General features: G+C 35.1%; 1 protein-coding gene across 1 annotated transcript in view; it reads left to right on the top strand.

Annotated features, from left to right (window-relative positions):
* rb1cc1 (RB1-inducible coiled-coil 1) overlaps positions 1 to 16,805 on the top strand; it is a 167,810-nt gene that overhangs the window by 126,763 nt on the left and 24,242 nt on the right. The window contains 6 exon segments of the mRNA XM_028803522.2: positions 4,157 to 4,337; positions 5,915 to 6,023; positions 6,385 to 6,640; positions 9,498 to 9,552; positions 12,252 to 12,299; positions 14,040 to 14,098. Of these exon segments, the coding sequence (XP_028659355.2) occupies positions 4,157 to 4,337; positions 5,915 to 6,023; positions 6,385 to 6,640; positions 9,498 to 9,552; positions 12,252 to 12,299; positions 14,040 to 14,098 (708 nt within the window).

Below are 16,805 nucleotides of genomic sequence, written 5' to 3'. Positions count from 1 at the left end.
CTAAACTGAACATTTTATTGGAGGTCAGAGGAAGTGCAGTGGGCTTAAAGAATATCTCAAGTAGATTCATGGACTATTTTCAAATTCTGTACAGGCTGTGAGACACTGAATCAGTATCACATAATCAGTCAGTTACCTATCTTGGAATTATATAATTTGGAACAAAAGATTGTTTTTTTACATGGACTCTTTAACTATGTAATTTAACTTTGGCTAAATAGTACACCATTCTAAACTTTCTAGTTCTTAAGAAAGCTGACAAAAATGTTTAACACAAATATTTATATGCAGTCTTTTCATTTGTTATATTGTATATTCCTGTATTCTGCAATAGTCTAGTGGATTTTTGGATATTCTTCCCTTATTTGTCATTGTATGTATTAAAAAGCTCTCTTCATATACGACAGTCATTCCATCTTGATCTTAGAAAATTCAGGGTTGCTCTTGCCAAGCTCTTTTGGACAGGTGTCTTCGATTCTGGTGCTTCTGTTGGTTTTACACACAACATAGTTAGGAGTTCCTCCCTTCGAGAAATACGCAACTGGGCAGTCCTACTCCCTTATTACGTAGTTTTTGCTGTAGCCTCTGCCCTAGCAGATACTGATCCAGATGACTTCTACTAATATGTTAAAAAAATGTTCTCTCCTTAACTGTTTTGTTGGGCTGTAAAGCATAAGAAATGATAGTTGAAAACAGTCAGTGGCCATAATGGTTTACAAGTAAGATTAGTCTAGTCATCTGGCCAGGGAAATTGAGGAACTCATTATGACCATGAAAGTCATAAAAGCAGTGCACCACGAAAAGTTCTCATTTGAATTAATTGCTAGATCACCAGCCAGCTTTCAGTAGGTCACAAGTCCTTACTAGGAGGGCTTTTCAGTGCTGCTCATACATGTCTGAGCTACTCCTGCTCAAGCCTAATATCAGGTGATATATTTCCTATAAATCATCCAGCAAGATATATTTTTATTAGATAAATATTCATATTAATGTAATCATTGCATCAGTAAATAATTCAATAAATAATTAACCATTTGATAATTCATATTAAGTACTATTACTTAAATGAAATCATGACTATATTAATAAATAGAATTTTGTATGATCTTAATTCTCTAGTAAGAAATTTAACAGGAATATCTGAATAGTTTACCCTTCTGTAATAATGGCCTTTGGCATGAAACACTTCTTGTGCAATTCTAAGCATAACTTTATAACAGGTGGCCTAACCCATAACAAACCTTGGGGTACTGGTGGAAATGCAGAGGCCTAGAAAACCTTTATTATTGACGGTGCTAACTGTATCTTCTGTGTCCAGTGGATGTCATTCTGACTTTCATGATGCAGAAACTGATTGCTTCTGTCTTCTGACCGTGTCCCTCCAGAGGTTTCTTTTTCTCCTGTGGCCCATCGTAGGAGCTTTTTGTTTTCATCTCCTCCATGTCAGGTGGCCAACTAATCACATTCAAGAATAAAAAAAAAAAAAAAACCTCCGTCTACATCCTAATTCAACCAAAGCCACTATGGACTGAGTATAGAACCCTACACATCCACACTACACAGCATAGTCAAACCCGATATAGTACAGAAGGTGCAGGTGCTTCGAAAGCACCATACATTCATCAATGTATTTCGGGTTACCCAACACCGGGGGCTGGCGAGCGAAGCGAGCAGGGGGCGGAGCCCCCTTGTTTTCATATAAATCAAGGCTTGCATTCCATTGTGGTATGGCAAGTATCACGCCTATTATCTAAAAAGTCTAAATGGTTTAACTTATTAAAGCAGGAAAATCCCTCTTTCAAGGTTAAAAATACATTTCATTACTGCCATTTCAATCCTAATATCCGTCCATCCATTTTCTAACCCGCTGAATCTGAACATAGGGTCATGGGGGTCTGCTGGAGCCAATCCCAGCCAACACAGGACGCAAGGCAGGAAACAAACCCCAGGCAGGGTGCCAGCCCACCGCAGGGTGCGCGCACACACACACACACTCCAGGGATGATTTAGAAGTGCCAATGTACCTAACCTGCATGTCTTTGGACAGTGGGAGGAAACCGGAGTACCCAGAGGAAACCCACACAGTCACGGAGAGAACATGCAAACTCCACGCAGGAACTGCGAGGCAGCAGCGCTACCCACTGCACCACCGTGCCGCCCATGTATACATATTTTTATTAGAAAACCCTTTTCTGATAAGAGTGAAAGTTTTTGTTCTTTTTTTTTTTTGTTCTTTTTTTTTTTTATTTTGCCTTATACAATTAATTGTATTAGGAATTTGTTAGTATTCGCATTCCCCATGGGGTCAGAGCGCAGGGTCAGCCATTGTACAGCGCCCCTGGAGCAATTGAAGGTTACGGGCCTTGCTCAAGGGCCCAGCAGAGTAGGATCTCTTTTGGCAGTGACAGGGATTCAAACTGGCAACCTTCGGGATACCAACGCAGATCTTTAGCCTCAGAGCCACCACTGCACTCTGATAAGAGTGAAAGTTTGTTTTGCAATTTAGTGGTAATATTTTGCTTAACAATACCTGGTTGATTTTGTATTTAGTATACTTACATTTATTAGAAACTATCATAGTAGTAATAATAATAATAATTCAAGTAAATGTGGTGTATCTTTGTTTTTGTTGATTAATTTTTGGAAAGCACCTTGAGTTGTATGTAAATGTATGATAAGGTGCTATATAAATAAATGTTATTATTAAGTTGTTATTATGTAGGCAGAGTTGGCCTAATGGAGAACCAGCCCTCGTTTTGAGAACATTAGTCAAGTTAATGAACTATTGAATAAAAACAGACCAAGTGCAAATATCCCATCATGGCTTGCAATATCAAATCAATGTCCAGTTTTTTAACTACCGTTTCGTTCAACTTTCTGTTAGGTTGGAAATGGTAACCTTGATATGAGACAAGCTATATACAAAGGTAGTTCACATCCCTAAAATATATTTCCATGTTCCAAGTACACCATATTAGAGAAGGCTATTAAGATTTTACAAGAAACAATTTCAAATCAGAGCTTACATGTAGGTTAAAAAATGGCTCTTTGGTTATGTGCTACCACAACATTATAAGTTTAGGTATATAATAGGGTAATCTTCACAGCACTATGAAGAATGTATTTAACCAGAAAAAACAGAAACACATCAAAAAGGTAATAAAGTATGCACAGTTTACAGCAACCAAAAAAAAATCAATATCAAGAAACTGGACTTGGCGATTATAACAGAGGCGTGATTGCAAAACAAGTGAGTCCATCCTTCACTGCAGTAACTGAAAGAGACCACACCATTTATTTATGTAGCACATTTCCATACAACAATGTAGGTTAAAGTGCTTTACAAAACAACATGGAGAAAGTTACAAGAGAAGAATAACAATTAAGATTAGGCCATGATATTAAAGAATAAGTAACAACAAAACAAGGTAAGGTCAGATGGCCAGAAGGACAGAAAAAAACAAAAAAAAAAAGCTGGAGAAAAATACAAAGTGATGAAGCAATCGGTCCTCTTGCAGCTACTGGTAGCATGCCAAAAATGGTGCATCTGAGCCAAAAAATGTATGCTGATGCAAGCTTCATTCAATCAGTAATACATTTTGGTATAGGTTAGTAAGTCAAGTTTTATTCATTGCAGCAAGTCAATGAATTCTACTATAAAATCTAAAAGAGCTTTTAAAATCATTGTAGTTTTTGTTAATTTGTTCTGTAAACATTGAAATTCAATTCCATTCGTCCATTTTGTATATTTGATTTTCTCAAGTCCACATTAGTGGGTAATACTCACATCTTAATGGAACTTAATAACATGACATAAATCAAACACGTTTTTCAAAATTGCTTGTAGGCATTTCTAATTGCTGTTTATTCTGACCTCTAGTTTTATTTCTATTTATGCCAATTTTAAAATATATTAATACAACCTTATATAGATAAAAGCAAAATCAGACTACAGATGAAAGAAAAATTTATGTTAAGCCCTGGTATACTATGCTAGTGGTCCAATTTTGAACATTTCCATGCACCTCTTACCCCTTTAGTCAATTGAAGTTTAGTGATACAATTAAGTACAAATATTAAGTCCCACATTATTAAACATTTTATCTCACATGAAATGCAGCTTAAATGTATTTTATTTACTTCATTTGTTATGCAGAGAAGCACTACTACTTTCCAGTTCTGAAGTGAGCACTGATGAAAGGCTAAATATCACTACAGATGTTAACACAGGATGGGATGAGGAAAGGTCTTCTTTTTTGGAACAGCTGAAAGAATTAGAGCAAAGGAAGAATGAAGAAATGCAGCTTTTAAAGACTTCACTAATTGCAGAGCAACAGGTGACTTTTCTTGATATCTTATTTATATAAAAATTTACAATTGATTTTGTAAAACTATTTCAATATACAGAGTAAAAAAAAAACAAGAACTTTTGTATTTGAAACATGTTTTCTTATTTCAAACTGACATCTTTTTATAACAATTTCTAACATTTTGATTTTGCCATTGTAAATAAGATTTTGAATAATGCTAACATTTCACATTTTATGCTTGTTTCCATCATAAATACCATCAATTCTAAATTTTACTTTGTTAATATATGCAGAATCTTTCAAAATAATAAAAAAATGAAAAAATACACATACAATAGCAACACTTGTTTCTCGAGATTTTGTTCAGTTTGTCACATCAGGTCAGATTAGAAGTTAAACATTACCCTGGACTTAAGGAAGAATTCAATTGGTTTGAAAGTTCAGCATTGTTTCTTTTAGTAGTAGTAGTAGTAATATTGATATATTTTATTGCTGCTTGCTGTTATTTGTCACCAGAAAAATCAGAAAAAACTCACTGTTGATATTGCCATCAAACATATTGTTACATTTAACTGCTCATTAATTGCAGCTTCATAGTGTTCCATTACCTTATGCTTGTTTTAAGTCTTTGGCTAATGTAATCTTTCATTCAATAATTACATTTTCGTTAAACTTTTTTACATTATGGTAATTGAACACTGTACTGCACAGACGTCATGTACTTCAGCTTTTAGTTATTTTAAAGTCACTGCTTTCCCAGTGATGGTGCTCAGTGCATGTCTAAAAGGTCGCTGCTCCAATTTATAGTTTACATTTTTGTTAAAAATCATACAGTTCACCATGAAGCATAATTACCAGGTATCACCATAAGGCTGTTTAGAAAGATGAGTATTTCAGCGTAAAATTCAGCATCACTGAAGATTATTTGCTCCATGTAGATTCTCATAAATTTACATATGAAGAAATATCCCTTTATGTTTATTAGTTTTGTATCTGATTCTGTCTGAATAGTCTAAACCAGGGATCTCCAACACGTCGCTTGCAAGCTACCGGTAGCTCGCAACCCCTTTCCAAGTAGCTCGCCAAAGGGTTAATGAATCCTACATAAATTTGAAAACTTGATTAGTCAAATAAGGGGTGGGTGATCTTTCCAAAAAATCATATCATGAGCCTTTTAACACAAAATCACAATCCACAATCTGAATTACAATCTATCTTTTCAATGTGGCATACACTTCAGAGAATATCCAGACTCAGACTCATCAAGACCTAAGTAACACTTTATTTTAAATATCAAACAAAGTTGAATTCAATTGTTCTCTCGTTCACTAGCTAAGATATATATCTTACGAGCATTTTCAATGACTTTAACAAATTTAGAATCAGATATCAATTACAATTCTGTAAATAAAATTTGAACTGCTGCCATTTTCTGTTGTCACATCAATGCAGTAGAATTAACTGTGAACACAAAAACATGTCAGTTAACTTCACAGTGTCAGCTGTGTTTTTATTCATAGTATTAATAGGCTGTTAAGGTCTGTTTACCAGTTCTTGCACAAATTAATGCTGAAAAACGTTTTTAAAATGTTCCTTTTTTTCAGACAAATTTCAACACTGTTTTGACAAGAGAGAAACTAAAGAAGGAGCAAATAATAAATGAATTAAATGAGAAGCTACAAAGAATGAGTGAACAGCAAGAAAGAGATAAAGGTAAAAATATACTTCAGTTACAGATAATTTAAACACAGAAATACAGTTATTATTAAATTGTTTTATATTAATGAAATCATTACAATTTTGTTATCGTTTAGTGCATTTTTAATAGTTGAGTTGTATTGCTTCACTCAAAAAGGCAAAAAGTGTAAAATATAATTTTCTTCCCATATATGATTAGGTGATAGGAGTTAAATCATTACATTAATTAACAATATAAGCCTTACATGTACAAATGAGTATGTGTCATATGCAGCTACTTTACTTCATTCACCATATTTTAATAATTAAGTAGGGTAAAATTAATGTATTTTGCAATGGATAATCATTTGTTTTATCTAATATTAATTTGCTTTAGACCTGATAGAAACTCTTTCAGAAGACAGAGCAAATTTGCTTCAAGAAAAGAAGAAAATGGAAGAAGAACTTAACAAACTGCGTTCAAATTCTTTGGTTTCCTCTGCGCTGTTTTCTTCTGCTGCAACAAGTGCTGACTTGACTGGGGCTTGTGCTGCTGAACTCCATACTGACCCAGAAAGACTAGCCTCTGTTGCTGCCATCGGAGAAGAGAGGAGAGTAGATTCTGCAGTAGAGGTCAGCATGATGACTGTACAGTAAGTATATATTTATACAATTATTTTAAATAGTATAGATTTTACTATTCATGTTATTACTTGTTCCATGTTACATTTCTGCTGTTAGTTGGGATGCAAATAGAATCCCTTGAAACAAATTGAAACTGCCAGGGAAGCAAGGAGAGTAAACTGCACAGTACAGTGAGTAAAAGTGGGAGCAGTAGTTCACAAAAAAAACGGTACTGACTTAGTATGTTAATAACTTACAGGAATACTTCATTCAAAAATTATTTATTTTTATTTTACCAGGTCTGAGTTGTTTGGAATTTTACTTGAGAAAACTTTTTAGTCTTGTTCTATTGTGGAAAGCTGAAATAACAAAATTACTTGAATGGAGACCCAAGTAGAACAATAAACAATATTAGAATACTCAATCCAAATGTCACATATCTGGTCATACACTCACAAAAGACCCAAACACATTTATTTTTTTCACATGCATGACAATGATGGTCACTCAAATAAATCTGAGTTCTTAAATTAGCACCTGAACATTACCCACCTCCCACATTAATGTCTCATGAGTCCTGCCCAGTAATAACTCATCCATTGGCTAACTGAATGCTTCACATAGTATCAGTGTTTCAGAGCATCATGTGAGAGTGGTGTGCAGTTAAATTAAAAGTTCAAGAAAGCAAATGAAAACATTATCAGGTAAAAAGTATACCTTGTATTTGTGCATTTCCAAGAAAGTTTGACAAGCAGAATGTCAACTCAGGATGGGATGAGGAAAGGTCTTCTTTTTTGGAACAGCTGAAAGACTTAGTTTATTCTTCATTATCTTAATTGTATCTTAATTATCCAAGTGAGGTAAGACCTCCTTTATTTTTATATTCTACAACCTGTCATGCTAATACATCTGTTTTAGTAAACCATTATTATTGTAATACAATTTGATTGATCCCAGCTTAATCTTCAAATGACATTACAGCTTTCTGATTTAAAAACTGCCTTGTAAAGTCTCTCAAAACCTTTTCAATTTCTTGGAAAAAAATAAGAAGACTGGGCTTCTTCACAGCCATCTACATCCTACTGCTACAACCACTTTCAAAAATAAATTCAAAAACTCCTCTAATTCCCGAGTTGGACTTAAAATAGGAAGAGAAAAAAGTATAGATATGATACTCCTTGGATAACAGCATAAATCAATATACATGATGTAAAATTGTCTAACGCTTGTGCACTTAAGCAACTATACTAAGCCTTCCTTTAGATCTATTGAGTTGCTGTATTTACTAGTCCCGCTAATTTGACTAAAATACTTTAATCAGTTCTGCCTTAGAAGATGCGTATGAATGTATTATTTACACAATTGGTCACGCATCTAAGTATTTCTGATGTTGACTTTGTTGTTTTAACGATTTCATTGTCAAATGTGTGATTATTTAGGATGTACAGTAATCCCTCCTCCATCGCGGGGGTTGCGTTCCAGAGCCACCCGCGAAATAAGAAAATCCGCGAAGTAGAAACCATATAGTTTATATGGTTATTTTTATATTGTCATGCTTGGGTCACAGATTTGCGCAGAAACACAGGAGGTTGTAGAGAGACAGGAACGTTATTCAAACACTGCAAACAAACATTTGTCTCTTTTTCAAAAGTTTAACCTGTCCTCCATGACAAGACAGAGATGACAGTTCCGTCTCACAATTAAAAGAATGCAAACATATCTTCCTCTTCAAAGGAGTGCGCATCAGGAGCACAGAATGTCAGAAAGAGAGAGGAAAGCAAACAAATCAATAGGGCTGTTTGGCTTTTAAGTATGCGAAGCACTGCGGCACAAAGCTGTTGAAGGCGGCAGCTCACACCCCCTCCGTCAGGAGCAGACAAAGAGAGACAGAGAAAAACAAACAAGCAAAAATCAATACGTGCCCTTCGAGCTTTTAAGTATGCGAAGCACCGTGCAGCATGTCGCTTCATGAACCAGCTGCACAGAAGGTAGCAACATGAAGATAATCTTTCAGCATTTTTAGACGAGCGTCCGTATCGTCTAGGTGTGCGAACAGCCCCCCTGCTCAATCCCCCTAAGTCAGGATCAGAGAAAGCCAGCGCAAGAGAGAGAGAGAAAAGTAAGTTGGGTTTCTTCTCAGTCATCTGCCAATAGCGTCCCTTGTATGAAATCAACTGGGCAAACCAACTGAGGAAGCATGTACCAGAAATTAAAAGACCCGTTGTCCGCAGAAATCTGCGAACCAGCAAAAAATCCGCGATATATATTTAAATATGCTTACATATAAAATCCGCGATAGAGTGAAGCCGCTAAAGGCAAAGCACGATATAGCGAGGGATCACTGTATATGAAATTATTGATTTTTTTAACTAAAACCTACATCAGATTTGGTTAAATTTTGTTTTCAAAAAAAGCAAATGATTAGGTGATAGGAGTCAAATTATTACATTAATAACAATAAAAGCCTTATATGTACAAATGAGTATGCGTCATATTTTCCAGTTAATGAAAAGTACATAATTGTAGTAAAACTGAATGTGATGTATCTAATTGTGAAATAAAGAAATACTGTATATGACAGTATCTTTCAACACAGTGATACAATATGTTTTAGGTTGTAGTGAAAATGTACTTAAACTTTTTGTCTGAAAAAAAGAATACTTTTTATAGGATTAGTGTGCATGAAGCAAAAAGTGTAATTTTCAAATAAAGCTATTGCTTGTGATAATTAACAGTGTATTTTGCTAGCGTTAAAATTTTGTTCAGAGCAGGTATTTTGTAGGGTAGGCTGAAAAAAAAAAACTTTCCCAGTTTCATTTGTATGTATGCTGTTTTCTTTAAATTAATGTTTTTCAAATGGTGTCATTGATATTTTTCTTATTTTAGTGAGAATCCAGCAATGCTTTCAGAGGAAAAACAAAAGATTCTTTTCTTGGAAAGAGTAAGTTGTACAAATTGGTGGATAATGCAAAACTTTTAACGGTACAAATTCATGCTTGTTCACCACCATATGTAAAATGCAGCTACAAGATTTTAAATTTCTAAATTAACAAAATGTTCCTTGATGAGTATTGGTTCACACATAAAAAACGAGAGGCTATAAATTTCATGCGGGAAAAAATGTGTAAGAATCTAATTCAGGAATTTTATACCATTCCTCGAATCATTTTTGCTTTAATTTCTGAAGAGCTAGAGGCTGTCACAGCCATATTAGGAATAAATCAAGAACAAGCAGTGGTCAAGAAGTCTGTTCATTACACGCCACATTCACTTACTCAAACTACTGCAACTACATGTAAAGATGCCACTTCACTCTCATTTTAATCACAAAAAGACCAACCATCACTTTTATCAAAGTGCTAATTAGTAACAATGCGGTCTGCTTTTTGCATCCCTAAAGCGCAATTAACACTAGAATTACCAGAGTCTACGAGAAAACTCGTAGATCCGGCCCACCTTAAATCGCTTCTTAAATCCGTTCACAGCTCTCCGCCAGCGTCTTTTGTCCTCTAAATGTGCTGATAAAAGACAAGCTGCCAGCAGCCGGCTATTCCATCCCCCCCTCCGACTTAGAACGTGAACGCACTTTTCCCAGCTAATGCCTTGATTGATTGTCTGGGAGTGAACTGGAGTTTTAGAGGTGAAATAATAGATCGTTATTTGGAACACACGCATTCCATGTGTGTACCGTTTCTACAGTAATCTGTGTAAACACATTGTTAAAACAGAAACTTTTTCATATTTTAGTAATAAATGTTACAAAATGTAGGCATAAACTATAGAATGGGTAAAGCCCGAGTTCCTAAGCCGTGGCGTAGCGTGCTAAGATTTGCCTCTCAGAGCGAGTAGCTTTATTCTGCCTCACAAACATGAGTTCAATTCCCCGCTGGGGATAACGTGTTACTTCTTTTTTTTCTTTTTAACCTCAAACGGACATAAAATTTGTAAATTGGTATGCACTGTCCGTTAATGAGATCGTTATATTTTCATGTGGGATGCTCCTTTTAAAATATTTTTTTAACAATTGAGACTGCAATTAACATGAACAACTGTCCTTATAACTTATTTTTTTTAAGATCCATAACACACAGACAGACAGAGCACTGCGTAATACAGAGACAGACAGGCAGAGATATACAAATAAACAGGGAAGGCACATGTACTGAAAGAAAAAAAAATCAACATGTGCGTTGTTCCTGCAGCACTGAATAAGCTCACGTGCTCTAACATCACCCCTCCCCCGATCTGACTCTCTAAGTAACAGCGCAAGTACAGACACAAACCAAGTGTATGTGTGTACTGTATAATATTAACAAAAAGACCAGCTTACTACTGAAAACGGCAAATATAGGAGTGAGTGGGGATCGAACCGGGACTCTTGATTACACTTGGTTTGCGTCTGTACTTGCGCTGTTACTTAGAGAGTCAGATCGGGAGAGGGGTGATGTTCGAGCGCGTGAGCTCATTCAGTGCTGCAGAAACAACGCACATGTTGATTTTTTTTTTCTTTCAGTACATGTGCCTTCCCTGTTTATTTGTATATCTCTGCCTGTCTGTCTCTGTATTATGCAGTGCTCTGTCTGTCTGTGTGTTATGGATCTTGAAAAAAATAAGTTATAAGGACAGTTGTTCATGTTAATTGCAGTCTCAATTGTTAAAAAAAATATTTTAAAAGGAGCATCCCACATGAAAATATAACGATCTCATTAACTGACAGTGCATACCAATTTACAAATTTTATGTCCATTTGAGGTTAAAAACAAAAAAAAGAAGTAACACTTTATCCCCAATGGGGAATTGAACTCATGTTTGTGATGCAGAGAAAAGCTACTCGCTCTGAGAGGCAAATCTTAGCGCGCTACGCCACAGAAACTGTTGTATGGTGTGTGGAGCTTTTGTGGAAGTGTTTATTTGATCTTAGGAACTCGGGCTTTACCCATTCTATAGTTTATGCCTACATTTTGTAACATTTATTACTAAAATATGAAAAAGTTTCTGTTTTAACAATGTGTTTACACAGATTACTGTAGAAACGGTACACACATGGAATGCGTGTGTTCCAAATAACGATCTATTATTTCAACTCTAAAACTCCAGTTCTCTCCCAAACAATCAATCAAGGCATGAGCTGGGAAAAGTACGTTCACGTTCTAAGTCGGAGGGAGGATGGAATAGCCGGCTGCTGGCAGCCTGTCTTTTATCAGCACATTTAGAGGACAAAAGACGCTGGCAGAGAGGTGTGAACGGATTTAAGAAGCGATTTAAGGTGGGCCGGATCTACAAGTTTTTTCGTAGACTCTGGTAATTCTAGTGTTAATGCCAATTACTATGTTATTTGTCATGTAGGAATAATATATAAAAAATGCAAGACTGCATCAAAAGCACATGCTTCATAATAATAACATTTTCTAATATTACCTAATGTAAACATAATAATTTTCCTTATTTAATTCATAGGTGAGATAAGCCCACTAGGAGGAAGGAAAAGTTATTGAAAGTCTACCTTAAGTTTAATGTTACGAAAACATTTTAATTATTTTATTTAAAATATTAACTGTTAGAATTTAAATATTTACATTTGTACTGTTTATTGTTCTAATTAAAAATTAGTAATTGAGTTTTTATAATTTGTGTCAATAGACCCTGCATATGAAAGAAGAAGAGAATAAACGCCTGAATCAGCGTTTGGTAAGTTATAGAAATTAATCACTGAAATGTACCCTTCAAAAGAATTGTAACTTCTGAAGTAGTACTGTCTATAAATGTTTTCAGGTTTGCTTACTTTTTATTTTTTACAAATAAAAATTACGACTTTGAACTACTTCACACTTTAAATAACGTGTAGTGCCTCCTTTGGCCTTCAGAATAGCATGAATTCCTCTGGGCCCATATTTGACAAGGTATGCATTATGTTGTTCAGGAGTATAGTGCCACATGAAAATTATGCCATTTGTTTTTAAATTAGACAGCTATGTACAGTCTTGCTTAGAGTAGCCCATTATACCCCATCCCAGAGATGCTCATTAGGGTTTCGGTTTAGGCCATTGAAATAATGGTAATGGAAGTAATATTCTGATCCATCCAGAACTAGGATTTGTCCACCAGAGACTATATTTTGGTAAACAACATGTGCATCTGACATGTTCTTTCAGCTGTTGCAGCCAGTTCAAAGCAAAGTCCAATTAATGGTGTGTTCTGGGATAATATTTTGCTCTCCAGTGTTGAATTCAGATGTAATTTGGTTTGTATAGCCCATTTGTTTTCTTGTACGAATTTCTCCATTCTCCTTTGACTCCCAGGTCACTGTTTTCATTAATTGGAGCTCCTGTCACTGGTTGTTACTTGCTTTTCACACCATTGTCGTTTGCCATTGAAATGGTTTCGCATAAAATGTCCATTACTATATACATTTTTGGAAGATGCTATAACCAACATGAATAGTCCCAACCTATTATGCCATGTTCAGTGTTACAAAGGTCACTCTGTTTGCCCATTCCAATGTTTAATTGAATAATAACTAATACTAGAAATGCAGATCTGCCTGATTTATACAACACCCTACTACCATATGACATATGATGATGTATTGTCAGTATTGATTTTTGTCAAATGTAATTGGGAGAACTTGAAAGAGTGCTCTCATTAACTGTGTTTATTAAATACTAGCTGTGTAAGCCCGTGCTGTTAAAAGCATGGGGTCCTAGAAACTATTGAAATCATCAGAAAAAAATTGAAATGTAGAGATGTCAGGTAATTGAAAGGAACTACTCTGGGCATCTCCCTCCTAGGAGGTTTTGTGTTTCCGGCATGCTTCCATTGTTTGTGCATTAGCAGCTAAGCGACTGTCTTTTTTCTGAGGTTTCCTTTTGCTGATGTTCTCGCCTCGCTTCTGTATTAGCCGCTAAGCGAGTGACTATTTCTTCAGAGGTTTCACTTTGCTGACGTGCTGGCCTCGCTTGTATATCCTCGGAGTTGGAGCACTTACCCCAATGTTGGCTGCCTAGATACTTCATCCTTTTGTATGCCATGTCTGTGTTGTACTGAAGATAGTATCTTTCTGTAACAAAACACTTTATTCTGCCTGCACCAGCTCAAGTTCAACAGTTGTAAAAAATTTGCTTTCAGAGTCATGATGAGCGCACATTCAGGTTTTGATACCCACTCTCTAAAACTCAGTTGATTTATTGTGTTTACTAATATTTCTTGTATACAATCGTTTCATTACTCTTTATTCCAAGGTTTATTTTAAATTTTTTTGATGTTTTTGTAAACTACAGATTTAAACAACTTAGAAAATTGTCTGTACTTCCTGTAAAGTAGGCTATTATGGAGGTTTTTCAAAGGGGATTTTTTTCATCCTCTCTACTTACTGTAACTGTATATGTTTCTGTTCATTTAATGTTTGTATTTGATTTCTTTTTATTTCAGATGTCTCAAAGCATGTCCTCTGTGTCATCGAGGCATTCAGAAAAAATTGCTATCAGAGAGTAAGTGCTTATTTAATTTTAATTAGCAAATTTTAACACTACCCTTTCAAACTCTGATTGGTGGCTTTAGTGCCAGCAAGTGAGGGCAAGGTGAAATAATGCAACATAAAACAACTTTACTTGCTGTGAGATATTGTAGGGCACTTATAATGTGCCTACTTTCTTTCTTTTTACTTTCATGCATGCTTTAAGGTAATTTCACAATGTACTGTCAAGTCCCCTCTGCTGGACAGGCCACTGTATCAGATGGCCTAACTGTCCTCTCTTCAGATAAATCATCTGCTCACAGTTGAACTGAGGTGAGAGAAATCTGGATGGAGAAAGGATACCGTTTAGAGGCACCTATAAAAGGCAGGATTGACAATCACAAAAACTCCTACTTTGGAGTTGCAACATTAATCAACTGACACTTAACTTTGAAGCCAGTTGTCTCAGGAATGAGGTGGATTAAAAAGAGGGATGGAAGGGATGGATGAGAATGAAGATATTTAGAATTTGCTCCAAAACAGAAACTCCTGCCTTGATTGTTCCTTATAACTTGACAGACAGTATGCTCATTTCAAGTGACTGCCATGATGACCACTCGTATGAATGGAAAAAGCCCAAATATTCTGTACACACTGAGCAATCAGACATATTTTGTACAACTTGCTGTATTTAACAGCAATTATGTAGTATCTTATACTGTCTGAGAGTCTAATGATCCTGTGGTTTTTATCCCATATTTAAATGATTTTTTACTTTTATTTTGCCTTTATTTGTTACATGCAGCAATACATTCAGCATAAAAAATGTTGCCATTCTTGATACATAGTTGCAGCAAATTATTTTCTCATACTGTATTAACAAATGCAGACATCATTTAAGAACGATCAATTGGAGGCAGATGATGTAGTTGTTTTTTTCCTGTAATATTAAAATTATAGTTAAGATGTTACTATAGTATTAAAGTACTTCTTTGATTCCTGACTGTATTTTCACAAATGTTTTTGCCACATTTCATTGTCTACAAAAATATCATATTTTTGTGGTATTGTTTAAGCACACAGTAATGTCCTTTTTGTTCTTTGGCTTTCAAGTTTAACCATTTTTCTTTGTGCAAATCATAAAAAAAAGATAAATGCTTAAGTAATAAGGATTAAATCCTACAAAAGAGCACTGGTTTTCTTTTATCAAAGTTGTTGATTAGGATAAGCACAAGTCGACTTTTACAAACAGCGTAGCAGTTGAACACTGGGGCTGAACTTATAAACAAAGCAGATATGCTAAGGGTGTGTTATTTAATGTTAATAAAAGTCCACAAAACTGTTAAGAGACTCAGGAAACATCAGAAATTAGACACCATGTGAGCTATAAACCAAATTAAGCGGTAGGTTCATCTCTCTGCAAACACCTTTCCAGTAATTTAGTAAAACACTTTTGGAAATTGTTGCCATAAAAAGTAGACATATTGTATTTTAATACTTTAGAAATCAGAAATATGCAGCTATCTGTTCATTTACATTATGAAGTGTATTTTATTCAGCATGATAAAGGAAGATCGTCTTTGCGTCCCAGCTGTCTCTTTATAGCAACACCAACTTAAACATGGGCAACAGTTTCCAAATGAGCTCTCTATGTAAATGTAGGCCAGTTAAAGCTTGTTTGAGTAGCAGATGCCAGGTTAGAAGTGCTGCCAATCATGTTGTTTATTTAAACATTTTTGATCTCTTTCGTTACATTTGCTTTTATCAAAATTATATTTTTCCTTATCTCTTATCATGGTAAAAATAAAAATGTGTTAAACACTACTATAGTTAAATTTAGTTCTGTTTTTGAATAAATGTCTCCTTTGCTTTGAATTTATTTCCCTCTTAATTAGAAATAGTGAATATCATGTGATTTTATGATGTAAGATTTATCAGAATACAAGAACCCTTACAGCTCCAAGCAGCATTATAACATAAAGCTTCTTTCTTCCTTTAAGCATCTAGTACTAAGTGAGTGGAAAACATAAATAGTCTGTGACGCACAGGAGTTCAGATTTACAGTGTCAGTCTAAAAAACCCATGTACCAGTGTTTTAGAGCCCTTGGTACTTTAATTTTTACAAAAGCAGTTCTGTTTTAAATTATGCCTTTTCTAAAAGGCTGTATTTATTACGATATGTTGTAACTAAGTTAATTTAATCTTAAGTTTTATAGTTCATTTTCAGGTTGTCACTGACATCAAGTACAGTATTCGTTAAGACAGTTTTTCGCACCAGCCTTGGGTTTTTGCGCATACTGTTAGGTATTACTAAACTACTAAGCAACAGTGACTAGTAATACTAATAAAATTGTCAAAAAATGACATTAGTGAAGTATCAATTATCAATAATAAGATTTGTTTTTATGTTGTTTTTTATATTCTATTCTCAGATTATTCTAGGACAAATTAGCATTGCCTTCTATTTATTTTTCTTCTGTTGAACAGCATGTGAGAACCTTCACTGCAGTTCTACACCAAAGCAACAGTCTATTACACCACACTCCAGTGAAATCCCCACTTCAGCCAAAGTGAAGCTGAGTAGGCCTATTGATATGTATTTAGTCTCTGCAACCAATGAAGCAGGGTCAATCACAGTTGAATAACACCTTTTCAAGCATATCCCAGGCACAGAGGTGCCTGCTCTTGGACTGGCTGTGAGAAGACTGGCTATAGCTCAGTTTTTCTAACCTTGAAAAACA

Source organism: Erpetoichthys calabaricus, chromosome 6 (genome assembly GCF_900747795.2).
Source record: "Erpetoichthys calabaricus chromosome 6, fErpCal1.3, whole genome shotgun sequence".
Classification (NCBI taxonomy): Eukaryota; Metazoa; Chordata; class Cladistia; order Polypteriformes; family Polypteridae; genus Erpetoichthys; species Erpetoichthys calabaricus.
This window is presented reverse-complemented; position numbering and strand designations above follow the sequence as displayed.